This window comes from Accipiter gentilis, chromosome 17, assembly GCF_929443795.1.
Source record: "Accipiter gentilis chromosome 17, bAccGen1.1, whole genome shotgun sequence".
In the NCBI taxonomy this organism is placed as follows: Eukaryota; Metazoa; Chordata; class Aves; order Accipitriformes; family Accipitridae; genus Astur; species Astur gentilis.
Window position 1 is genome coordinate 19,502,535 of NC_064896.1, and position 27,199 is coordinate 19,529,733.

General features: G+C 45.3%; 1 protein-coding gene across 5 annotated transcripts in view; it reads left to right on the top strand.

Annotated features, from left to right (window-relative positions):
* The window catches only part of MICAL2 (microtubule associated monooxygenase, calponin and LIM domain containing 2), a 136,607-nt gene that overhangs the window by 103,398 nt on the left and 6,010 nt on the right, over window positions 1-27,199 (top strand). For all 5 annotated transcript variants that reach the window (XM_049819930.1, XM_049819933.1, XM_049819932.1 and 2 more), the window contains 6 exons: window positions 1,284-1,358; window positions 5,415-5,512; window positions 7,711-9,058; window positions 17,048-17,142; window positions 19,213-19,305; window positions 21,244-21,337. In XM_049819930.1, the coding sequence (XP_049675887.1) occupies window positions 1,284-1,358; window positions 5,415-5,512; window positions 7,711-9,058; window positions 17,048-17,142; window positions 19,213-19,305; window positions 21,244-21,337 (1,803 nt within the window). The remainder of the gene's footprint in view (window positions 1-1,283; window positions 1,359-5,414; window positions 5,513-7,710; window positions 9,059-17,047; window positions 17,143-19,212; window positions 19,306-21,243; window positions 21,338-27,199) is intronic.

The following is a 27,199-nucleotide window of genomic DNA, read 5'->3' on the forward strand; positions in this document are numbered from 1 at the left end:
AGGGTTGGGTGAAGGTGTTTCAAAGCGGAGGCTGTTACCTGCTATGTGGCCAGGTTGGATCTGTTAACGGTGCCTTTTTTAGGGGGGATTTGTGCCTTTTGGGTGCTGTGGCTGAAACAACATTTCCAGGATGCAGGATAACCTGGAGTAGTTGCACCTGGTACTTTGCTTGCAGGGGCGAGATGAATGTTTTCCCACCGGTAAAAAGTTTGAGCGTTATTAGTAGCTAATGCAGTATTTGCTGCGTTGCCTAAGTAAGGGTGACGCTGGGAGGCACTGGAGGGCTCTGCTTGGTTCAATTTGTATTTCTGTCAGTAGCTGCTTAAAATTTTTTGTATCCAGTGAAAGCACAAGGAGGAAGGGATATAGCTAGCAGGGAGGTGGGGAGAGGTTTAGGAACACTCTGCGTCCAAATGGAAACTCCTTTCTGGAGCTGGAGAAGGTCAGAACTAAAAGTTGTGCTAAAAACAGCCAGAGAAATGGTTTCGCAGAAAATAAAAGGCCATCGGCATTCATTTCTTCCCATGTCCCACCACCCCCACATCCATATATGCATCCCCCACATCCACATATGCATTTTTAATCCAAACAGAAAAGAGGGGATTTCATACAGCCATTTAAACTGACTCTTGAATAACGAAGCCCTTGTTTAGGGCAAAAAAGAAGGACCGCAGCAGCAAACCCCAAAGCGTGCCCAGCAGCGTGTGACCCCGTGCAGTCACTAAAAGAGGTCATCCTTTTTCCTCCCCCCGCTGCCAGCTGCTACGGTCACCTTCTTCCTCCCCAGCATCCCCTCCCTCCCCAGCATCCCCTCCCTCCCCAGCATCCCCTCCCTCCCCACCATGCCCACCAGGTTCTCTGGAGCTCCGTGAGCAGCCTGTCTCCCAGCTCCGCATCCTCACCCAGCTGCGTTACAGCATCCCTAGGCTTTTACCCCTTCAGTCTGTCCCCTCGCCCGCCCGTCTGTCTGTCTGCCTGCCTCTCCGCTCGTGCCGCCTGCCCCGAGAGAAGAGCCAGGGCCGCTCTGGGGACAGGGGAGGCCGAGGACATGAGCTCCGTTCCCGGGAGCCCCTCGCTGCCCCCCCGGCAGCCGGGGCCGGCGGCGGGTGCGCGCTGCCCCCTCCCGGCCGCCGCCGCGGGGAGACGGGGCCGGTAGCGAACTGACCCCAACCCCCGGCTTGGGCATCCCCCCTCAGCCCCCCCTTTCTTTTTTCCCCTCTCTATCTGCGCTCTCTGGCTTTTGCCACCTTAGCTGACCGCGCGTCTTTTCTGTTTCTGTTCAGCGCTGCAGAGAGCCAACAGTTTTCACTCCACGGCGTTGAATAAGTGTCAGAATTGGAGGAGGAAACTCCAAACCAGTGAGTAAAGCCTGAGAAGCGACCACGCCTTCTACTTGTGCTGTCTTCTGTTTTCCTCTCTCTTAAATGTCTGTTTCTCCTTCTCTCCTTTAAAAGTTTTGTACGTTTGAGTCGCTAGATGAGGAAAAAGGGGTCTAAAATGCACCAAATATTTCTTTTCCATTTTCTTGTCCTCAAAAGATCAAATTCCCTTGCTGTGTGACTGTTCCCTATGCTATTACACTCACCAGCAAGTGGTGTCTGCCCTAATTCTCTAGTTGAGAAAATGCACCCCTATCCCAGAGCTGTGTTATTTTGTCTCTAGCCCTGCCTGCACTGATTGCTTTTGATAAGGTACCACGCTGGATCTGACATTTTATTAGAAATGCTCCTGAAGGTGCCTGTTTACGGCCGTCTACAGGTTCTCTATCGCCTCTTTTTTGTCAGAAAAAAAGCAGGTGATGTTTCTGGGTTACTGGAAGGGAGAAGAGTATTAACAGTCATCCCAAGAGGCGTGCTGGTGAAAATAAGCGTTACTAGTTCTTGTCCTCTAGCAGTTTCGGTAGGTTCGGGCTGATCCATCTCCGCCCACAGAAATCGCGGAGGATTGCAGTGATTTCGATAGCGATTGGGTCTGTGCTCCATTCACTTTCGAATCGCGGCGCGATCAACCCTTGCAGCTGAGGCTGTGTCTGGGTAATCTTCCTCCTGGGCTGCGGTCCCAAAACAAGCCAGCAATCCTCGATCACACCTCTGCTGCTCCTAACAGGGTTGCCCACCCGCCTTGGCACAGCTCCTCTGCAAGTGCACACGGTGCCAGCCCAGTTCCCACTCAGGACTCGCAGGCGCCTGCCAGGGTTGATCATACCAGGAGGGGAGCTGGGTGAGCTTACCAGCACCCCAAACCCTCTCAAAACTTGGTTAGAAATGTAGTTGTATCCGTTAGACTGGGGTGTTGGCAGTCTGAAGTATAAAGCATGAATGTGCAGCAGCGGAAAGAAGGGATTTGGGCACGTGACCGAGTGCCACGGTTTCTGGGTATGTAGACAGCAGGTTTTGGGGAACGGTGGTGACAGCCGCTCTTTAACCCTGCCCTCAGCTGCCCTCTGCAACGAGGGGGATTTCAGCCGCTCAGAGCCCCGGTTGCCTTCAGAGAAGTTAAGGGCTCTGCTCCCGAAACAAGTAGGATCCCTGTGTCTGTTACGGGACCAACGTTCAAGCAGGGGCGTCTCGGCTTGTTTCGTTTGAATGCACAAGCAAGCTTCAAGATTATTTGCAAGTACCCCCTGTGGAGTGAATTTTCTATCTCAGAAGAGGAGACAAGCTGCATCTCTCCTTCCAGGCACCTGGCTCGCCTCCGAGTCAGATGCCTGCAGGTACGCAGGAGCCCTGTCAATGCCGACCCCGCGGTCCCTCGGAGGCCCCCGATGCCACACGTCTGGGGTAACTCGGTAAATCTCAGTAGAGGATGCACAGGGCTATTTCATGGTCCTGAGAAGATGCTCCCACCGAGCTCAACTTCAGCAAACCATCCCCTGTGATGGGCTGTCCCCGGAGAGGCAGCTGCGGCAGATGTGGCCGCGATGGGGCTGCATTCCCTGGGATTCACCGCACTTCTGAGGCGCGGGGACTTGCCGTGCTCTGAGAGGTCTCTCTGGAGCAGCCACACGAGATGTCCCACCCGGGGGAATGCTGTCCCGTACCTGCGATGGGGACGCAGAGCTGGGTGCCCTCAAAGTCTCGTGGCAGCTGCGGCAGCCTCAGGGCTGTCTCTGAGCACTGAACAGCATTTGGGGATTGGCTTATACATCAGAGGTTGGCTTCACCGAAGGCTTGGGTTTAAAATCTTGCCTTAATTCATCTCAGTTTTTAGAAGATCAAACAAAAAAATGATGCTTATTCCAGGTTTGAGGGGGGGGGAAGAAAGATTGTGAGAGAGGAAAGAAGAGAAGACTGGAGGTCACTCTCAATTTTGACTCATTTTCAGCTTGTTCTTAGGAAGTATATTACTTAATCGTTTGCCAATTAATTTTCCCCTCATTTTATTAAAATCTTCCGTGTGCTTCCGAAGGGCTCTAGAGGGAGCTAAAAGCCTTTAAGAGGGAAGCAATGCGCTGTATGAGTTTGAACCTCAAGTATGCTGTTAAAACGAGGTGTAAAGCACATTCAGTGTATACTGGGAACAGAATGAAGGCATTTTTTACTCTCCGGAGGAACGCTGTAAGTCTTAGTTTCTATATTTAATCCACTTAATATTTTGTTACAAGAATTCATATGATCATCAGTCACATGAAAGAAAAATCTGTCTCCTCTTCAGACTTATTTCCCAAAACACATATGTTTCATAAACAGCACAAGGTACGCAGCCAAGGAAAGGAAATCAGTGTCATGGTTATATTGGCTGAAAAGCTCAGAGCAGGATATTACCTTTCAAAATCTTTAATCCCTGCTGCACAGCCACAGGGAACGCCACGCTCTTAATTTATCTTGGTCACTTGGAGTAGCTTTTGGGCCAAGCAGATCATGATATTGCCCTAGGGGACTTTGTTTTTTTTTTGTTTGTTTGTTTTTTTGTTTTTTTTTTTAAATCCTGTCTTGAATGTGAAGCTGCAAATATGGGTTCAATGTCTTGGTGGGAACAAATCCATTATCTCTGTGAAAGACGGCGAGCCGTGGCTTTGCGTGAAGCAATGTTCTCACGTGTGCAGGCCCTGTCCTTCTAAGCTAATGCACGCCCATGAGAGCTTAGTGGGAAGTAGTTCTCCCTGCCGGCATGTGCCGTTACCCTGCAGACCCCTGGGATGTGGGTTTTATGTTCTCATCGGCTGTCGCTGCTGCAGTGGTTGCATTTCCCTGCGGTGTGCTGAGCCATGACGTTTGCCTGTGTCAGGAGGCTCAGGGCTTCAGTGGATCAGGCTAAACCCCCCTGGCTCACTTATACGGGTGATAGTGAGATTTTTTTATCCTAATTCTGGATTCCCATGTTTTCCCATGGCTCAATTCACGTTACAGAATGTGAAGGTCAGCCCCTGGTTGCTAGTCCCTGCAGGAGTTCCTTAACGAACGCCAGCGCATCATTTCCCTCCGTTCTTGACCGAATATAACAAATTGCGTCAAGATTGGGAACGAATAGGTGAGGCATGAGAGGAAAGTTGGCCTCTCTCCCTGGCTTGCTTTTTCTGAAGTCCATGTGCGAGAACGGTCTTCTCTCTCTGGTGTGTTGCATTTGTCCTTACGCAGCTTTTAATCCCTGTGTAGAAGAACAAAGTTTGCTTTGGGAACCTTTGTGAGTTTCAGAGCTAATAATTGGGTTTGGGATTTAATAATTCAGCTATAAATATACTTGTCATGTTATAGCTCAACATGGTAATATCTTGGCTCAGGGATACTTTTGTTCTGTCCAAAGATTATTTATTACGTAAAATTCCCACAGGCGCAAATGTTAGAGAGTTCTCCTGACTCCCTTCAGGTGCAAGTTACCTCCCTACTTTTTCTTCCAGCAGGTCTAAGTCTGTCTGTGCTAGTTTTGGTTCGAGGCCTTTAGCCATTTTTTACCTTGCCTGATCCTAGGAGAGCCCCGAGCACACTGCCCATTGCCCTGGCTTGGGAGACCGCAGGACTATTTGCGCCCTTACTGCCTGCAGGTGGTTGTATTTCCCATTTCTCTCCCATTCTGACAGACAGCCCTCTCAGAAGTCACCTATTTTCTTCGTTTCTCGGAACTACCCAAAGCTTCAAAGGTCACTGGTTGCTTTGACTGCCTCTGCTTTTAAGGTCTGGAAGCCCTCTGAAGAGGGCTGGTTTTCCCAAAAGTTTCCTGGAACTCAAAAGCTGCTTCACTACATCCAGCTGAAAAGTGGAAGCAGTTCAGGTCTGCCGCTGAAAATGTCAACATGTGTTTGGCACAACTTGCACACACATGTGAGTGAGGCCATAAACTTCATTACTCTAGGTCAGTTCTTGAGGTACAAATGTATCCAGATGATTGTTTAACTTTCTACTCTTGTTCTTTACTTGCAAACTTTATTTAAGACAAAACCAATACAAATGTGATGGTAAAATTTGTGCCTTTGGCAGGTTTCCCTCTACTGTCCAGCAAGAAACCTGGGCTACACTGGAAGGACAGCTCAGCCAGCTGTCAGAGTGGTCCTGGAGAGGATCAGTCCCAAGCACAGGTACGAAGGAGAACTGGGCAGAGCAAAATGAGCGTAACTACTGTTGGGGCCTGTCTGCTGTCAGCAGGCTGCCTGAGCATCCTCTGCTCTTTCAAATAGTTTTGGTCCTCGCAGTAACCACTAAAGTTGGAGTTATGCCTGTGCTGTACGGAGGGAAGAGGCTCTGACGCTCTGCTTGATATAACCGTTCCAAAGTCGTGCAGCTAAGTCACATTTGCCGTGGGACTCGGACCTCGACTGCACTGAGAGTTAGGCACTGATCTGTTGCCTCAGTCAACGCGTAGGCACCCCCACGCTGCCCTTCCCTCGCAGCGGGAGGTTTAGCTGCCGCGGGGATTTCCTTTGTGCCACGGTTTCTGCCCAAAGGAGAGGAAATCCGTCGAGCCTCTGTCCGCTGGCGCTCCCGAGCTGGCTGTCGGTCTGTCCGTGTGCTCACGGGGCTGGATGGAAACGCGTGGCCTGTTGGGCAAGGCCACGGGCCACCAGCGGTTGGGGGAGAGGGTATCACGTCCGAGTAGCTGAAATGCCACTTGATCGCTGTGCATCACTGGGCAAAGGGCCTTGGAGAGCAAATCTGGGAGCTGAGGTAAGGGCTCGCACAGTGCCAGCCATAGGAAACCTGGCATAGGAGACTGGGGATTTCAGGCCGTTATGGCCCTTAGACGTAGGTGTGCCTGTGTCTAATGTTTACTCCTTATATCCGCTGGGCAGAAGACTTCTTTTCTTAATTTGCAGCAGGCCCTTGGCTCCACACTTCCCACAGCTCAGGACCCTCTTCAGCTTCCTTCAGGACCTAGGATTTCCATTGTATTTTTTTGCTTTTCTTAATTTTAAATTATTTTTTTTTTTAAGGCTGAGGAAGGGTGGGCCTGCCTTAAGCGTAGCACTGCAGCAGGAGTCGTGACTGACCGTCCCGAGCAAAGGGCAGCACGTCCCCTGCGCTCAGAGCCGGGAGGAACAGGGACCAGCCCATGTCTCCCATGTCCCAGCCTGTTGTCCTCATCCTCGGGTTAAACATGATTAAAATTGCTTCGCCTCAGGGTCTGCGTTAGCAAAAAATCAAGTCTTCCGCGTCCACCGTGGTAGTTGAAATCCGGTCCAGGACAATAGGGCCAGGAAGGGAACGTCCCAGGGGAGCAGAGCTGCACAATGCTGCCTGGCCACGCCACGCACGAGGAGAGGTGACTCCGTGCAGCTCCCACTCTGTAAGCAGTGCTTAGCGGCCTTTTTCTTACTCTAAAGAGAGAGGCTTAAGAGAGTGTTTGTTTGTTTATTGGTGTTTCTCATGTTTTTCTATCTGAGATCCTGGCCAATGTTAATTTTAGTCCTCAAATACAACTGTGAAACAGGGAGTAATCATTATTGCCTTTCTTCTGGTGCTCCTGGGAAATGAGAAGTCAGATTAATGGTTTCACCCGTGTGAATTCAATTCGGGAATCTGGCACATAAGTGGAAACAGGAATTGAACCTTCACACCATCCGTTATCACATAGCATTGAGGATGAAATGCCTCCCTTTTAAGAAGGAAAAAAAAAAAAACCCCTCTAGTTTTGGTCTGCTGGCTAGATAATGTGGGCATTTATCCTTGTTACTATCTCCGGCAGAATTCTGTGGCTAGAATAATGAATTTAAATCTTCACCAAAGTAAAAATAATCATGAGAGAGAACTAATTGAATTGTTTAAAACTACCATCTTGCATTTTACAGTCTTTTCTGGTTCACTTCATTCATTCCTACCTGCACTATATAAGCCTGCAACATTATAAAAACAGTTAGACAGAATGAGTGATGGCCTCTTGTGCTTCACCTAAGGTGATGCAACTGGAATGCACATGGGAGAACAGAGCAGATCTGCTCTTGCTTATTTTCCTGTAGATAGGGCTGCTTCTTTCTAGGGAAAATATTGTAGGCAATTCATAAAGATATGACAGATTCTTAGCAGGAATAATATTATTTTTAGACTACTAAAATTTCCAGTAGTATTAAGATCTCCGCTCCTAGAGGAATATTAGCCCTTTAGGGAGAAAAGGTTTTCTTCGTATTGTATTATCATCTACATATGTATGTGTGTATAAATTAAATATTATGTTTATTAGTATTACATTAAGATTAAAATTGATTAAAATATTACATGAAATAAAAGATACACTAAATTGTTTTTCTACCCCTAATATAATCTTTTTTCATGCGCTTCACAGCTGGCTTCTTACAAGAAACCACCAGAAGTTATAAGAGGACATTTCAAACCCCACAGCCCAGTATTTCAAAGAAAAGAAAAAGCCAGAGAGATGCCTGAAGACATCCATCTCTACGTGCCCCATTGTCCTTTTCAGAGCAGCACCAGAGGTTCTCCACGGACCCTTCCTGGGAATGGGACACTGGCTGCTGATTTTTCCCATCCTGAAGATACAGATAGTGACATGGGGACACACAGACCCCAGGGCTGGAAGGAAAACCCCCAGAAATATACCTCTGAACCAGAAGATTTTAGTAGGAAGACAAAAGTGCTGTCATCTCTGGATTTGAAAGAGAAAGACGGCAAAAATACAAGGCACCCAGAAGAGAAGCTTGAGCAAGAATTGAAGGAGGCAAAAAAGAGGCTGGTGCTTTGTACTCAACCGCGACCCTTGTGTGATTCAAACAGGACGGGCTTAGGTGGAACCAGACCAGGGTATCGAAACAAAGGAGCGCTGTGGACCTGTGAGAAGGATGCTGACTGGAAAAAAGATGTGGTCAAACTGTCTGTTTGTCCTGTGCCTCTCTTATTTGCAGATGATGCTCCACCAGCTTTGCCAGTTGATACAAAAGATGCTCTGAGGAGTCCAGATGCAGTTGCCAGGGAGCACGCAGCTGGCCAGCCGAAATCACCACTGAGGCTCATAGCCAATGCTATCAAAAGGTCCATTTTGGAGCCTCTAACCTCATCTCCAGAAGGACTAAAGCAGGACTCGGACAGCAAAGTCAAAGCCTCTTCAGAACAAACTTTCTTCAGCTTCCCCAGTACTCCTGCCTATTCCCTAAGCCAAAGGAACAGTAACAATAACAGAGCAAATAACCCTCAGCCACAGCAGCTTAAAGTAGGGGAGTGGGCAGGAGAATATTTAGGAAATGGGAGCCCTTTCTCAAACCCATTTAATTTTTCTGTCGGCTCTGAAGAGAGATCTCTAAGCCAGGAGGTATCCTTCCCCGTCTACAGTTCTCACGCCAGGCCTCCCGAGACAACCAGTATACCTCAGAAATCATCTTGCACTAGGATGGAGGATGTCCCTGGACTCCTAGAAAAGTTTACCTTTAAAGAGACTCCTCCAGGGGCTCCCAAGGATGACATGTTTATTTGTAATGAAAAGTACCTCCTCCTTTCATCTCCAGAGCCCAAGAACACCTCCAAGGACAATCTGGATGACTCTGCACAGAAGGGTAGTCTTGGGTCGCTCTTCGATAGACTGAGAAGTAAAGTTCATGACAGAGAAAGGAATTCCTTTGTGTCATCTCTGCCTTCCATGAAGGACCGTCCTCCAGAAGACAGGCTATGTTATCCTTCCACAGGTGAGGACCTGAGTGGAATTATTTTTATTATTCTTAAATGATGATGATGATGATGATGATGAAATAGCACTTAACATTTAAAAGACCCATGTCTGATCATGCAAACACATTGTTGTATGTTACATTTCACTTATAGTTACTTTCTACATAGGAAGTCTTAATAAATCTATTTTTTAGTTAAGGTTTAGGAGTTTCTGCTGGTTTAAAGGAGCAGAGCGGATTTGCAAGCAGAGCGCATCTCGCTGGGCCCAAGTTTGGTCTGCCGCTCGCTGCTGTTCAGATGTGTTTGGGTCAGGAAAATGCACTCGGTGAGGTGGAAGGAAGACGGAGGCAGAGTGGGATGCCATGCAGACCAGCTGCTGCTGTGACACTGAGCGTGTTGTGGAAAGGGGAGTACAGCCCCACAAACTCCAGTGCAGCGTTTGCTGCCCTTTCCATGAGGAGCTCAGAGACCAAAGAAATACGGTTGCAATAGCAAGAAGCTTTGCTTTGTGTATGTGCTTTCTCAGCAGGTGTCTCTTCAGCTCTTTCTGCCGTTGTCGTGACCGAACTCTAGACATACTTTGGGGAGCTTTGCGGTGTCATTAATATCCCCTTGTCTTTTATTTGAGAGAAGATAGCGCCTTATTGACCTACTCTGACCTATTTGTGAGGCTATCTGGGCAGTGATTAAAAGGCATCAATTTTCATGTTTGCTTGCAAGAACAAGGTTAGTATTAAAATTGCAGATGAGCCTAAGAAATATTGACGTCAGACAAAGAGCAATCTGAGTAATCTGAGCACAGGCTCAGGAGGAATTAAGTGCAGCACTGTTCCAGGTATGAAATATGAGGTATGAGAGCTGCACCCACCTGTCTTTCTCTGATCTGTCTTTCCACTAGCCCACTGCAGAAAGTCACAGTTATTTAACTAAATAACCAATTGAATTTTATTGACATACCTTTTGTTTCTTACTTTATTCAATTGCAACCCAAACTGTAACCCCCAAATTGCCCCTATGCTGCACTATTAAAATAACATTCTGCATGTAAAACGTGAAGTCACTGGAATCTTCCCAGTGAGCTGCCAGATCCTTTTTGTATCCTTTCTGCTTCAGAAGTACTGCATACTGTGAGGAAGATATACAGTATATATGAGACTTGATCTGATGCGCGTTGAGTCGACAGAATAACTCCCGTTCTCATTCCTGAACTTTTGGATCAGATTCTTGGAGCATCCTTTACCTAACAACTTGCAAAATCAGACATCCCCATTGATCCAGAGGATGCCAAGGACTGCGCTGAAGCCACAGGGAGTTGCTAGTGTTCACGCTTGTCATGCTGTGGCCTCCAAGAGGAGGCTTTTTCTGAGCCTATACCTAGTCATCACCCATCAACTAAGCCAAGCTGACTTGCTCTTAACTAGATGTATTACAATAATTAATACATTGTGTTCCTGCTAAAATGGGAAAAGTTCATGTCAGGTTTGAATAATACTATACTTTCTTTTAAGTATTTTGAAAACCATGCTGGGTTTATATGTGTTGCATCCCTCTGCTGTGCAAGCCAGAGGAGGAATTATTAATTTATTATGATTATTGAATGTAGACATTGCAAAGTCTGTTCAGAAGAAAAAAACGCAGCTTTGATCTAGCCATTTGCCCAATAATCTGTCGTCTTCAACGTTTCAACATTGCAGCTCCCTGAACTTTTTCAAACATTCATATTTGAGTAAATCAAACTGCTGAAGAGCCAAGTCCTGCTTGGCTCTCTAGAATGGCATTTGTCTTGTATTGGCACTTGTCTGAGGCCCAGGCTTGGCAAACTTCAGACATGATGACGAGCTTTAGCCCGTGTTACATATCATTATTCTTCTCTCTTGAAATTTACCACGAGTCACAGAAAATTTCTTTTCTTTAAAGAAAAAAAATACTCCCAGCTCCTTGCAGACATCAGTTTAATGGGCCTCTTTCTCATACTCCTCTTGGCTCTTTGCAGTAGGGCTTTTCTATCCTATCCGAGGCCAGACAGACGTGTCCTGTGCAAGTATGGTTGGTCTAACATTACGCTGGTGTTTTCTGCCTCAGTGGGCTGTTTTGCTTGTGGAGCCAAAGAATGAGCTGGGTGATAAAAGTCCATGGGCTTGAGATAAGAGTGGGCAAGCTCATTGAAGAGAAATCCACTGAGGATTAACCAAATGCTTAGAAACCTCTTCCAATTTAGAAAGCTCCTGAAGTAAAAAATGCTTGGAGGCTGGGCAAGTGTTAAAAGGAGGAGCCTCGCGTGACTACCCGGTGCCTGTAGTGTTCCTTTAGATATCCACTGCTGGAGACAGACTAGAAGGACCTTCTGTCTCGCCCTACGCAACTACTTCTGTGTTACATTGCTCATCTTTCCCTACAGCTTATCTTAGTTACTTCATCTGCAAATACATGTCCAGGTGTCTTTCCTATGCTGATGACTTCTGCGTTTCAGACCCAGGTGTCTGTCCAAACTAAAACTATATTCTGTCCTTCTGTCATCTCCTGCCAAGTGTTCAGCTGCCAGCTGAAGCTCAGCATGAGGAAACGGAGATCTTAATTTCTCAGCAGGAGATTGCCTGTCACTCAGACATGCCTGCAGTTACACCTTCCATACAGATCATTCCAGTTCCTGATGTCCAGACCTGGTCTAAAGACTTTCTGGCTAACGCTTTCTCTCTGTTCTATAAGAGCTGTTCCTCAGAGCCACCTGGAAATTTGGGCTGTGCAGAGATCTGGCTGCACAGACTACCTGTGTGGGACCTTGGACAAATCTGACTGAAGGAATGGGGGTTCATGCACTCATTTCAGCAAGAGATTGGTCTAAAAAAAAAAATAAAATCCTATCTGAATTTGCCTGTAGAATATACCAATGTCCCCAGATAGCCACACTGGAGTTTCTAGGTGCAATTCCAGATTCTTTTATTTGCTGCACAAATATCTTTGAGGCTTTTGTCCTTTGATTCCTCCTTTGGGTTCCAACCTGCAGTTTAAAAAGAAAAGAAACCCAAAACTTGATCAATAAAATCAGTCAATGAGATGGCTAACTGATCTCTCCTATGCCTACTTGCCCTTTTGAAATTAAAAAAATGCCAAAGTGCTATGTTAGTTATAAATCCTAAAAATCATCAGTAACACAGAAAAACAACAGTAAAAAAAAAAAAAAGCTAAGCCAGGTTGTATGAGAAAGTTGCAGTCAGCAGAGTGTTTGTAATGAGACGCAGTAGTGGATCCAGGGTTTAGGTTGTTTTTGGCTTATGGACAGACCTTTTGGAGACCAGCCCACAAAGGTGGTTGGTTTTTGGCAGATGTTTGGGACTCAGGAGTTGCTTCTTGATAGTGATGGAGACGTGGAAGGAATATTTCTGTCCCTGACAGAGTAGGAATCGCGTGATAACATCCTTAGAATCGTCCCTTAGGTGAGGTGAGAGTTGTTACAGCTCAGTTTGTGACTGTGTGTTGTTTAAATGGCTTGCACCATTAAGCAGAGCTACGAATTCAGCCGATGAGAAAATTAGATGTGTTATGAACTCTGCTGTTTTTGTGCACTTTTAGGTTGAAAAAGGGTTACTTGTAAATATTTTGGGTCCATACACAGTTCCCATTACTGCATCGTTGTACCGCTGAAAGTGTGTGTGTTTGCAATATTCTTGGCAGCTGAATTGACACTGTCATCTCGGTGATTTAGTATTTTAGAAGGGGCACTGAGGCACTGCAAGATTACATTACATGCCACATAAGAAACCCACGGAGAAGCAGAGATGTGAAGCCAAATAGCCAAGCCCACTCTTGATTTCTACTGGCCTTTCTCTTCATCTCCTACCTCGTGCCAATTCCCATCTGGTTTGGGACACCAGTGCCCCAAGAGATGTGTGTGACTTTGCCTCTCTCTTTTGTAAAACACCAAAGTACTTAAAGAGGTCATGATTAACTCCAATGACCTTATAAAAAATATGCAATCTTGGACATTTACAGAGGAAGCCAACAGATTAATATATAACATCATGTTATAAAAACAGTTCCTGCTCCGAGACTTTCTGTGTATTTAGACTACAGTCATTGCTGTGACACAAAAACACCCCAGGAAAGGGAGGTGAGCTGTGACACGCAGAGTGACGGCAGTGGTGGATTTCCCTGTACATCTCCGGGACAATCAGCAGTGCTCCCATGTCCCACAGAAGGTATCACCTTCTTCACCTCTTCATAGGACACCTCCCTCTTTGTTCAGGGGACCTCAAGTTTCCTGGGAAAACCAGTACCTTAGACTTACTTATACGTTAAGGGAGGGCTTCTCAAAAGCGCTGGGCTTTGGTTCAGTTGATCCCTCAGAATACAGCAAGGGTTTACCACTGCTGGCATTCAATGGCAGCACGCTCAGGCCAAAGCAAAGGGTCTTTGAGACTCACCCTTGGATTACCAAGCTGTAACAAACTGGCCGTAGGAAGGAATTTTAATTTTATGGATGTAATTTTTCTTATGACATACACATATGAGGATACCAAGTCCCAATATCAAGAATTGGAGGTTTCCTCCAACTTTGTACTTTGAAGAGTATTCTGTGACACTGTCAGATTCAATAACAATAATAATTAATACTCAGTTTCCTGTGATTTGACAGCTGTAAATCAGGTATGCTGGAAAGGGCTCTTGACCAAACTCCTAGCAGCTACTGTGAGGTAAAAATCAAGAATAGATTAATAAAGATTTCAGAAATATTTGTTCCTTTCCCCTTTATAATTAAGAACTAAAACTATGGCTGGCAGTTCCTAGTGATCCAAAGTCATGTTAGCTGGGGAGGAAAAGCTCTAGAATAACATATGTTAATTTGGAAGTTACAGAGACACTGGAGTACTTAAGAAATAAGTAATAAATATCTCATTCCTTCAAAATGGGAGTTGGCTGGAGAGAGAAAGCCCAAGTCTAGAAAAGTTGAGTTAATATTTGGGGAAAAAAAAAAAAAGTATATTTTTGAGATCTCTTCTGTAGCTGTCGAGCTTTAAGGCTTGTCATATTTGGAGATCTAAGGTTCAGATTTAAATGACCCAATAAGTGTAAAAGTCCGTAAGGTGAACATTTGTATGTGTGAACTCCTTGTCCAAATCCTCACAGCTGGTGGCTAAATTCTGCCTATCCCACCCCTTTAGAGATGGGAAGGATTAATGCTCAGTTGTCTATAGCAGAACACATAGATGCTGTAACACAGAAAAGTGGTGGTTTTTTTTTATTTTGTTGTGGTTGGGGGTTTGTTTGTTTTTCTTCAAAAATAAAATAAATTTGTGGTATTTTTCTTAGCTCTGCATAAAGGAAGTTCATTCAGTGAGGTAATTTCTTACTATGCTTGTTATAGTTGTCTCGAAGCTGAAATTTGCAGCTGGTGTACATTTTAGAGCATGTTTCTGAGCTCTCGCCCAAGGAAATAGCCAAAGAAAAATGGTTGAGCAGAGCACCGAGTGGCTGCCCTTTTAATGTCGAGAGAAATGCATTGTCCCACTGTTTCTGTATCCCTGAAATGTGGCAGGACCACACATCTGGGAGCCGAAACCCTGTATTCTCATCCCAGTTCTGTCACACTCTGCTGTGTGTTTCCAGGCACCTCCTTGGAGCAGCCCATGCTTCAATTATTCATATCATGTTAGCAGAGAACATCAGTGCTGTGAAATGTATATGCAATAAATGTGACAGAGACCGTAACTGTCGGTGCGCGCAGGTAGATCCATCAGATGCCTCATCGCTGGGTGGTTTCACGTGGTCCTTTGTCCTGTAGGCTTCTCGGGCGGAGGCAACGAAGGACGTTGCTGATGGCAGTCGTGGCTGTTGTCTCGCAGGGCTTTGGGTACCGCACCTCTTGAAAGGCTGAGCTGTGCCGCAGCAGTGTAAATGGCTTTTCTCTGCAGAGCAAGGTGCAAATACCTGGCTCTCCGTAGCAGATAGGCGTCGTAGATGTCATGAATCTATTCCACGCGCAGACATCAGCTTCCTAGCGCTCAGGAGATGGCTCTTGGAAGTCCTTGGGGAAGTCATTGAGCCTCCCTCTGTCCCAGAAAAGCAAACGGCTCCCGAGTCACCCCCCCCCCGAGGAGGAGGCAGGTGCCCTTGTGTTACGGCAGGCTGCTTTTCCTCTAGACCTTGTAACGCTTTTTAAATTATTGATATCAATCAAAGAGGAGGACATGGGGAAGCAGTCACTTATTCCCACAGCTGGGAGAAGAAAGGGAGCGTGTAATTGCTTGTGTTTCCAGGCCTGCCGGGCTGTTGGGTTTGCCGCTTGCATATTATGGAATTGATTTCCCCAGCAGCCTGACCTGCAGGGTGGTTACTGCAAACTTTTGGTCGCAAGAGGAAAAGCCACACAGGCGAGCTTACTCCTCGAAAGGAATGGTAACCGTGATACCCCCGCGCCTTCCTCCACCTCGCGCACGAGGAAGGGCCTTACGGCTGGCCGTCCCCGCTGGGGGCCGTGGCGTGGGTGGGTGGGTGGGTGGATGGATTCGCGCTCTGGTCCGCGGAGCGCGGGGCAGCGCGTGCCGCTGGTGCGACCCCAGCGATCCCGAGCCGTCGGAGCGTCCCTGGCAGGCCAGCAAGCAGGAGCCGTGTCCCTGCTCCAAGGGGAGGTGTGGGTCGGCAGGCGCGGGCAATTCTGGAGCAGGGGAATCACCCGGGGGAGCGGAGAGTCCCTGGCGCTTCTGGCAGGGCTGTTGCACCCAAGGACCTGTCGGCTCCACCGGACCCTCTGAGCTCGCGGCTTCATTGACGCAAGGACGGGGTGCTTCTAAAATTGAGACCGCCGACAAAAATCAGAATTTCTGCCTCAAATCGCTTGCATTTGCTTTCATTGCTTTACCGCCTGGGATGGGCAGGTTTCAGGGATCCTGATTTTTAAATTAGGGCTTGAGACAGAAGTCCTACATCCTAGGACTGGGATCCCGGACAAGGCAAAGAAGAAACGTTTACACTGGGAGAATGGGAAGTGATTTTAATCTGAATACAACTTGCACACAGAAAGCCAACCGTTACCTCGTGGATACGAAGAAAAATGGCACTGTTAGCTTTAAATAATGTACATTTCCAAGATGCTGCCCAGCTGTTAATCATTAACCCCGTAGCAGGTTGAAGCATAGAGACAGATGTTCCAAAAGCAATTTTATTTTCTGAAATAAAGAGAATGAAGCTATGAATTGGACAAATTAAGAAGAAATTCAAATATTTACACCCAGCTGAAACAAGATGCTGGAAAAACAGGCATGATAAAATTGCTGCAATTAAATGTAATTTAATTTATAATTCCGAAAGCATGCTTCTTCCAAAGGCAGCCTTTGCGTTTTCCTTATGGAGTGCATTGTTATGATGTATGGATTTTCCTGACTTATTATGGCATTCTAATCAACAGTTCAATGATGTGATAATATTCCTAAAGCAGAAAAATAAGTGACGTTTGTTTAGACATAATTAATGAAATATTTATGTTGCATGAGGCTGTGTGATAAAGCCTTGTTCTCTTAGTCCATTTGCTTCTGATTACATTTGTGATTTTTTTATATGACCAGACATTCTGACGCCAACTATTTTACACTGAGCAGATGTCATGTAGTAAAAATGGGTGCCAGATGCTACAAGCCACATAAGGGTAATTTGTTTAAGAGCTGGCTCAGTCTTTTTGCATTCAATTACACTGTATAGTGAGCCTTGTACAATCATTTGAGTAATATGGCTAACTTCAGATATACATTTTAATGAATGTTGAGTGCGTTCAGAACAGCAAGCTACATGCAGGGTGCTCAAGGAATTAATTTATTTGTATGTAATACCGGAAAAAAAGAAAATATACCCAGACAGAGTTTTTGACAGGGATCGAAAATTTAATTAATGCCGTCAGCCAAATTTCCAAATTGCTCTAGGTGCTGCTGATTAGAACTCAGGGCAGGTGCAACGTGTCCGTGTAAGTTAAAGAACAGTATTTTTTGCTTCACTGACTGTTTTGTTTCTGCATTTAGGATGTGAACACCTACCTGTCAGAAAACAAGCTATCGAGTATTCTACTTCTTCCTCCGATGACGAATTTGAATCCAAGCCTTCATTAACACACAAGGTAATCTTGACTTGGAAACAGAAAGAAATTTCCTCAGTTGGACTGCATTTAAGATTCATCGTGTGATTTTGATCTAAAACATACGGCAATTTCTCAAAGTGGGGATTGGAACGTTTTATCAGTGGAGGTTATGTGTCATGGAGAGAAAATACATTAAAACTCTTTAAGACAGATGAACATCAAAATTTCTTTTTCCTCTTTGGATCTTTAATTCCCCCAGGTTACACCAGCGTTGACAGAGGAGGTCTTAATTTGACAAACAGACATGTTTCACTGAAACCACTTTGAAGGTGCCTTCTTAAGTGGCCTTAATATGTAGCCCAACAAGCAAACTATTGCAAAAATTAAACCAAACAGATGCAGATTTCCCTTAGGGAAATGCAACTTCATTTGAGAGGCACTACAGGCAGGTTGTGTGGAAAACGCTGTGTTTAATCCTAATCAGCACGACTGTGTGAGCCACGAAGTCGCACCCGGACCCGGCCGAAAGGGCCGGCTGCACGGCGGGCTCTCCGAGCCTCAGCTCGGTTCCTGTGGCTAGCAGGAGCCCTGGGGTTAAAGCACCAGTGAACTCTTGATACCCAGCTCCCGTGTGAAGAAACAGAGCTTTTGTTGCCTGAATAGCTCATCAGAAATGTGTTTACCTCTTTCCTGTGGAGGGGAAACATCAGTAAGTGGAATTAATAGTATGAGATGGCCCTTTGATTTGATCCCTTTGAGGGGGGGAAAAAAAGGAAAGCGAAGCAAAAGGCTGCCCAGTATGCTGAAAAAACATCTGAGCTGAAAGCTACGTGGGGCTTTCAATAGAAACCCAATTGCACAGCTCCGGAGGAGCCGAAGTGCCACGGGGCAGAAGGGCGGCAACGTGTGGTGGCACGTCCCGCCAGCGGCTCTGTGTCAGGATGCGCTGAGATGTCAGGATTCATCACGCATCTTTCCTGTTACAGGAAAGACAACCTGTAGTAAGATAATATTATGGGGAATTAAATAAAGTTTAAACAAAATAGAGAAAAGAAGGGCGATGTGGGAGAAAGCTGGATAGGAGCAACTCCCGGGCGCTGGGGCAGCCGCAGGGACAGGCAGGACCGGGCAGCGGGGAAGGCAGCGCTGCCGGGGCAGCTGCCAGAAACGGGGTGAAACACGGGCGTTAGCAGTGATTCAGCCTCGATGCGTGTTCCCCACTCAGCTTGTTTCTCTCGCCTGCCTCCTAGCACCTCTTTCCATGCCAGTTCTGGCTGCTGTTTTGCCAGTACCGCCATTTGTCTCTGGCAAAACACGGTGAGAAAAATTTTAGCGGCTTCCTGGCTTGTTGCTTTTTTAATCATCCTGTCTACGGCGCTCATATATTCTGTCTCCTCCAAAATGGGAAACCCACAGCCCTGTAGCACTTCTAGATAGCTTGGGTCAAAAGCAAGATGGCGCAAGCGCAGGCAATTCCCTCAGCCAGCCCGGCAGCACCCCAGGGAAAGGCAAAACACCTCCGTAATGCCATAGAGAAATGCCATTGGGGAAGGTTTCGTGGAGCTTCAGGTAGTGTCCCATGATGGCTGTTTCTTTCGGATACGTCCCTCTTACTGTGGTACAAGCGATCCGAAGTGAATTTTATTACTTAGCAGCTACAGCAATAGAACTGGGTTGAGTTTCCTTAAACTGGTGCTTCCCCCTGCCTGTGCCTGGCTTCTTCCCTGATCGTGGCGATGTCTGCAGAAGCCACCAATAGTGGTATGTTGTATATAGTCAACTTTGTGATTCATACCTTTTTTTTATTGATAGGCACAGCTCACGCTCACTTAAGGTTGCAATAAGAGCTTGTAATGATTTAAAGTCGATGAAAATACTCCCACATGAATATTTTCATTTTGGTTAGGTTGCCCCAAGCACCCTGCAGTAGCTTACCTCGCTTTGAGCAGGGGAGTCGGGTTAGATGAACTTCAGAGGTCTCTCCCAACCTCAACGGTCCTGTGATTCTGGGGAAGGTTTGAGGAAACCTTTAATGGTGTACTTATGCTTTGATTGCCTTTTTTTTTTTTTTTTTTTTTTTTTTTTCCCTCTCCTCTCACCCTTTTGTAGGCAAAAAGAGCTCTCAGAAGGAGAAGGAAGCAGGAGAAGGAGACAAAGCAACTGATTAAGCAAGAGGAGCTGAAAAGGCTTCACAAAGCACAGGTGAAAACCTAGCTTGCGGATGTCCCATTTGTCTCCCAAGAGTGACTAGCGAAGACACGGGGCACGCAGTGTGGGCTCTGTACCTCCCCTCGCTCCTCGCTGCGTCTCACTGCCTTCTGGGTTGGAGTCCCCCCAAACCATCAGGAGCAGGAAGATGTATGTGGCAGGGTCTCGCACCTCTATATGTGACAAATCCACGTGTGCCCCAGGAGATCATCATAATTTTGTAATTGTGTATGAAAAACAAGTGACTAGCAATAAGAGAAGAATACACTGGAGAGAGAGAGAGAGAGAAAGAGCAAATAACGTTAGCCCCTGAGAATGTAAAAAAAAATCAGCTATTACCCCTATATGCTACAGGAGGGTATGAAAATACAGTGATGGTTTTTATTGTCTTTCTGCCATAATGAAAGTGAACCATTTTCTTAATGATGCAAAGCCACTTCACTTTATAGAGGCCCTGCTCTTCAGAAAATGCTGGAAAAGCTCTGGGCTCTGCTAACGCTTTATTATTTCCAATTACTGTTCAAAGATTTGGGAATGAACTTCTGTACAACTTGATCTCAGACTGTGTTGTCTCAGTTGTCAAAATTTTCAGGTTTATCTATTTCACTTAGCACACATACATATCTATATGCATACACCCACACCCACCCACCCACCCACCCTTTAATGGCTTATGTGGCCATTAGCACTTTTTGTGTGTTTCTGTACTGTAGCATAGGGTAGAGCTAGGTTTAATCTCGTTAATTCAGGTTGTAATGGTAATCAAGATACGGTAGTGGGGGAAGAAGGCTTTTTGAAGGCAGAGTTGTTCATCGTCTTCTGTTGTATTACTATAGCAGGTGGATAGTTTTGGTTGGAGCTTCTACTTGCTATTTCTGTACCAATATTAAATTAAAAAAGAAAGCTAGTACGTTGTTTTTCAGATGTGAATCTGAAATATCTGCTTTTGTAGACATCAGTGCTTTTGCAAAATGTATGACTGAAAAGGGGAGAAATTTTGTGTTTGAACCAGACAGTGGATTTTAGAAAATGCTAATATCTCTCCATTACTATAAAACCTGTGACAGAATAAAACCCATAGGAAAAAAAATCATATCTTATTTAATCCGAAGCAAGAGCAACTATGTTATAGTTTTTATCTGAGAATTGTAAATTATCTCAAGGTAAAATTACACGCATACGTGCCTTCTCTTATCTTACTGCTTTGTGGAGCTAATCAAGTCCAAACTTCTTGAATCATCTTTCATGTTTGTTAGGCTGTTGCTGAGGGCTTGGCTTGGTATGCCCTAACACAGCCTGAAATGGGAACTGCTGAGCATCTATCTTTAACAATTCGACCTTTTAAGATTTTTCATGCCTATTATCCACATGACACCTCTGAAAATCTTATTTAAAAGGGGATGGACCCGTGAATGTAGAAGTCCTTCCTGAAGTGCCACTGAATTATCACTTCTTAGCTCTTAGACCCTTTCCTTCCTGTGTCAAAGGCTTGTGAAATATGAAAGCAAAACAAATAAGAAAACCCCATGGACAACAAAATAGCTAGCAAAGCTTTCTAGCTGTAAACCTTAATATTTATGTGAGCTTTATTCACGTAGCATCTCAGAATATGTGCCTCTCAATGTGTAAGGTGTTGACTTTTCACACCTTGCGAGACACAGAAACGTTCTGATCTCTGTTTTACATCAGGAGAGCTCAAGTTCAGAAAAACTGAGGTTCTTTTAGTACCTACGATACTTACCCACATAAAAATGTGAACAGATACCTAGTGGAATTATTAAATTGCGTAGGCACCTAATACGCACAATGAGTTTGCAAATTCCATGACTCCTCCAAGACCTTTTCAAGCTGTTTCTCTAACCACTGAGGCCATCTTTTGTCTCTGAATTTTTAAGCTATGTCTGTAGCTTGTGTATCATTACAATTTTGCAGGCAGTCCAGCGCCAGCTAGAAGAATTGGAGGAAAGACAAAAAGCTCTGGAGGTTTTTGGTGTCAAACTGGAGAGAGAACTAAGAGGAGAATCAGGTAAACGAAGCAGTGTTTGGTTGGTTGGTGGTGGGTTTTTTAATCTTTTTCAAAGCAGAGGGGTTTTAATGATTGTCATAGAAATAGAGTTCAGTGCAAAATCTGAAATCGTAACCGGAAGGACAGAAATCATTGCTTACCCTTTCCCTCAAACTCTGTTAGCTCAAGCACCTTTACGCTGAACGCTATGAATTTTCTGTTGGTCATCACAGATTTGGAATTATTTGCCTCGCTATTAAACCTGAATCTACATTCCCCCCCTGTTTTTTTTAAATCCCATCCTGAGCTTAATTCCGTCTTCTGGAGGGAAGCAGTGAGGTTTCCAGGAGCTGTATCTCAGTTACCAAGCCAGCAGCAGCCCGTGCCTAGTAACAGAGTCCTTAATGACTTCTCCCGGAGTGCGGAACGCCATTAATACGATTAGAGCCGGTGGCCATGCTATAGCAACAGCAGCATGCAGGCACACAGACCCAAACTACACGGCTTTTCCCCCAGTGGGTAGAAGATAAAACGCGGACGTCGTCCTGGCGCCGGTCGCAGGCGCGGTTTTCCCTCGCCTGAACCAGCAGTCCCGAGCACCCAGGACTGCAGCACCCTCCCGCCAGCCCAGCCTTGCCGCTGCTCCCCAGCACGCGTGGGGTGAAGCTGGGGGGACGTCCCGCGGAGGGCTGGGACGGCTGGGGGCTCCTGCCAGGCTCCCAGTGGGGATGGGAGTGTGAACCGCGCGCGAGGGGCTTCAGAGGGGGCCGTGGTCCTGTGCTGGAAGGACTCTGGGGAGCCGACAGCCCGATGGCCGACGTGTCTTTGCTTACCTCTGTTTTAGAAAGCTGAACCTCGTGCTTTTGTGACAGGCGGTTGCACAACACCGAAAACCTTAGATGTGTTTTGGCACCTGATCTTGTTGTCTTAGCTAGGCAACCCAGCACAATCTCTGCATGCTGGCTATATTAATGCCATATTTCTTAGCAGTTATTGCCCCTGTTCCAACACTGAACTAATCAGTTCAGCAAGAGACCGTTTGCCCGACCTTTTATATTTATTAACTAATTTCCTATAATTGATAGTGCCAACCTATTTCAAATGTTATTTAAAAGGCTAGCATCTTTTTTTCTTAAATGGAAGCATAACCTTTTATCAAATGACACTCACCGTACTGCCTGTGAGGAAGTCTGCTAAAAAGACTTTGAGGATTTGCGGTGTTAGCTTTTTTCTTTACTGCCAAGTTGTATAAGGGTGGTTGTTTTTTGGAAACCTCGAGAATACAGAGGGACAAGAGGCTTCTAGCTCTTGGGATAGACACTGAATACCAGGATAAATGGCCTAGAGCCACCTCTTGTTTTTGCTGTTTTGACAATCACATTTCCTAAAGAAGGCTGTCTGCCAAGAGATTGATGCTTCTCATTCTCTTTCCATCCTTAGTAATTGGATTGCCCTCATTAAGGTGAAAGTACTATTTTTTCTCCCTGTTGATTGTTTGTGTGTAGGTGGCCAGTTACAAATAGGGCAGATACTGAAATGTAGGATGTTACTGTCTCTCAATAACTCTTCTGGTGCGAAAGCATGAGGCTGTAAGTTTCGCAAACAAAATGTGAGCGCTTTGTTGCTTTTAATAGCGTACATGTAATGATGCAGGAATTGGTGAGTTTAATACTCTGTTCAACCTTCTTAAAAATAATAAGCATTGTTATTTAATGAATGACCAGTGTTTATTAGGTTAAGTTGTATTTAAGCAGGTCTGCGCTTATGCAATTCAAGTGATTTAATAGGTATTATTAAGGTAATTAGAAAACGATCACAGTTCAGCAATAATATTGAGCTGCAAAGGTTGTGAATAACCAAATTTAGAGACAGGCCTGCAAACACTAGTCTTCAGTGACATTTACGCAACTCTCCTCTAATAATTCTGTAAGCCCGGGGTGAATGGCCCCTTTGTTAGGGGGAGTTATTCATTAGCTCCTCAACTGAATTAGAAGAGAACATGCGTGGGTGCGAAACAACTGCCATGAAGACTGATGAGCAAAATGAGGCTTTGATGATCTTCTAATTGTAGTGACAACAATTCATGCATTTAAAAAAAAAAAAAAAAAAAAAAATCCGTCCTATGAATAAGTTTTCATGCCCGTTATTCCCTTTATTCTAGTTCAAAATACCAAATAATAAATCACTGATGTACCGTTGCTTTGTTTTTCCACTGACATTTGTGGAGGCTTATGGAGATCTTCTGCCTACAAGAAAATACAGAAATAAAAATCTTGAAACACATTTGCCACTGAAATTAGCATAACCAAAGCAGTTGACTAAACAAATCATGTAGAATGATGGTAAAGAGGAAAATCCATGTTGAGAGAACATTAAGAAATCTCTCCATGTTTGGAAGATGAACAAATATCTGCACATGTTGCAGCTAATTTTTTATTTCATAAGGAGCACATCCAAGGTTTCTCAGACCTTTCAACAGAGTCAGAATAAATCGGTTAAAAACCTGTAGGAATAAGGAATATGAAGTTTAGCTGTTCCTAAACAGGAGCAAACTGGCCGAGCCCCTTTTACTGTGTGACTGCTGTACGGAGGGATAGCGTAGCATCACTCTGGAGAACAGAAGGTTGAGGTTTGGAGAACAGTATTCAGTAAATACTCCTCTCCAGCCTGGCATTGTCTCAAAAGTGAGGAAAATAGAAATAGCTATGGTGTAATTAGAAGAATATCTGATTTTCAAATGGGAGCTAGGTTAAAGGAGACTTGGGTAAACCAAGAGGAAAGGTTTGCTTTAGCAATGCTTTAAGAAAAAGCCAGCACGGCTCACAAAACAAAGTCACAAATTGTTTTCCCTCTAACCTTTGAAAAGATCTGTCGTACTGCATTACGCAAACGACTTCATTGGCTTGTTCTGCCCTTGGAAGGCATAAAAGCACTCCATCAGACTTAAATAACTATTAACACTATTATTAACAAACATTGAGAAGTTCAGGGACAAAATGCCCCTGGGGACACTTGGGGGGCATTCTGTGGGATGGAGGAGGCGGCAGAACAAGGGCTATTTTTATTTCAGTTTGCACTGAGGATTTTGCGAAACTGAGCGGCATTTTTGTAAAGTGCATTACACTTTGCTTACCTCAGTCAACCTATGATACATAGTCTTTTATTAGGGATATAGAGATTTTAAAGTGTAAAGCGGAAACATTAAAAAGAAGAAAATTTTTGCCTAATCAAGAAAACAGCAAAAAGGGAATAGTAATCCTCTCTGTGTGTGCAGGACATACACATACCTGCAATTGCAAATGTTTTTACTGACAATAAGATAGATCAAATTTTGATGATAACTTCATGTCCTGGTTTCAGCTGGGATAGAGTTAACTGTCTTCCTAGTAGCTGGTACAGTGCTATGTTTTGGGTTCAGTATACAAAGAATGTTGATAACACTGATGTTTGCAGTTGTTGCTAAGTAGTGTTTAGACTAAAATCAAGGATTTTTCAGCTTCTCGTGCCCAGCCAGCGAGAAAGCTGGAGGGGCACAAGAAGTTGGCACAGGACACAGCCAGGGCACCTGACCCAATCTGGCCAACGGTGTATTCCATACCATGGGATGTCACATCCAGTATAGGAACGGGGAAGTGGGGGCGGGGAATCGCCGCTCGGGGACTGGCTGGGTGTCGGTCGGCGGGTGGTGAGCAATTGCCCTGCACATCATTTGTACATTCCAATCCTTTTATTATTGCTGTTGTCATTTTATTAGTGTTATCATAATCATTAGTAGTTTCTTCTTTTCTGTTCTATTAAACCATTCTTATCTCAACCCACGAGTTTTGCTTCTTTTCCCGATTTTCTCCCCTATCCCACTGGGTAGGGGCAGTGAGTGAGCGGCTGCGTGGTGCTTAGTTGCTGGCTGGGGTTAAACCACAACACTTCGGATAGTGGCATATGAAGACATAAGGGTCTTAATACTGATGCTTCATCCCTCCATTAGATCTGTGAAAAGCCACCGTTGGCATGTCCCATCGAGAACTGCTCCAGCAGTCACTCTGAGAAGACATTTTTTTATCATGACTTGCTGACCTAGGAACACATCCATTACTGTCAAGTTTTAATGGAATCGGGCAGAAATCAGACCAAGATTGCTCTTCCCTCTCCTGCTGCTTTATCCTCCCATCTCATGGTAACTGCAGACTGGGGACAAATCCTAATGAGAAATCGCAGAACTGCACCTAAGACAGCGTGACTCCTGTCCTCGGTGTGGGGGCCCATGTAATTCCTCCGACGCTGGCAGGAGGTGACCCAGGCTCTCTGGGATGCCAGTGCCTGCTGAAGGCAGGCAAATGGGCTGGTGATCCCAAACACGCAACAATTTCCCTCCTGCTCAGGAAGATTGCTAAAGGGCTGCATTGGGTGAGATCATTACTGCCCAAAGGGGATGGGCTTTAAACTTCTGTTCTGGAGCGGAGTCAAATCCTGGCTTTGACATTAAAGTGAGGGACAGCTGAAGCAGTAGAGGCAAGAGGATAATTCCTCAGGTTGAGAACAAAGCATGTTTCAAAACTACAACAGAAAGGCATCCAAAACACTGGTGAACTGTCTTAGGACTCTGGCTACCTCTTCACCTGGTAATCTAGTTTAATGATACTCTTGTAATTGTCATCTCTGGAGCTTCAGCCTGAGAGCTTTGGGTTTAAATTTCAGCACTCTCAGTCATCTGAAATAAAGGTGCAGTCCTCTTAAAGTAGGAGAAATCACATAAGTCTCCATCCACAGAGAAGAGCTAGGCTGGTTTATGGGGTTTCTATGCTTGGTTGTCTAGCAGCGTGATGCAAAGACTGAGGAGGAGAGAGCTGTGTTCCCCTGCCTGCTGGCAGCACGTCCTTCTGCTTTGTCCCAGGTCCGGCTGTCCCTGCCTCCAACACGGGGCTGCAGCGCGGTGGGGTGTGCGACTACCACGTGCTGAGGCAGGAGCAGGGGCTGGCTCTTGGGTTTGTGCTTCTGAAGGGGTCAGCGTGTCACCTAAATTGTTGCCTCAAGCTGGAGTACTGCAAGATATTTGCTTCCTACAAGTGATGGCTATTTTGTGGCAACAGATGGCGGATGGGCAGAGCAGATGTTGTGGGAGGTGTGTTTGCAGTGCCATCGCTGCTGCTGTAATTCTGCACCAAAGGGTGGTGGAGTGGTTTTATTTTGTGAAGAAAATGAATGGAAAACGTGGAGTGATGAGCATGTTAAAAAAGGACAGTGAGGAAAAGAAATGCATATGTGCTCTGACTTGCCACTTGAAAACACACAGGGTTTCTTCATTGCCAAAGATTTTTGTATAGATGGCATTTTAGGAGCAGTAAAGGCCCTCACCTGGTGAAAGAGAAATCCGTCCTGCTCTTCAGCAAAGCAGAGTCAAGCTGTGAGCTCTTTGAGAGAGACCATCTCAAGTTTCATGTCTGTATAGTGCCTACCGGTGATGCCCTAGCCCAAAGTGTTACAAAACCATGCAGTAATAATACATTTGTCCTGTCCCACAACCTTTCCTGTCATTCAAAGCAGATGCAGATTTAGAGGCCAGTTGGCAAATGAATGAAAATTTGTAGAGGATTTGATTGTGCGTCTGATGCCCACTGGAAGCAGGGACTATCTTGATACGTGCCAGCGTGTACATCCTGAAGTCAGATTGTGTTAATGGGATATCCGTTTATACATATAGTTCAGCTGTTGGAGTCCAGTATCAACAGAGAAACTATGCTATCAAAGGCAGGACTAAGAGAAAGAAAAAGTGCACATTAAAAAAAAGAAAGCCTATACAATTATTTGAAAGAAAAAACTTAACTTCCAAAACAAAAGTAGTTTTACATCTAATGCATCTTTAACTGCAATAAACTACAACATACA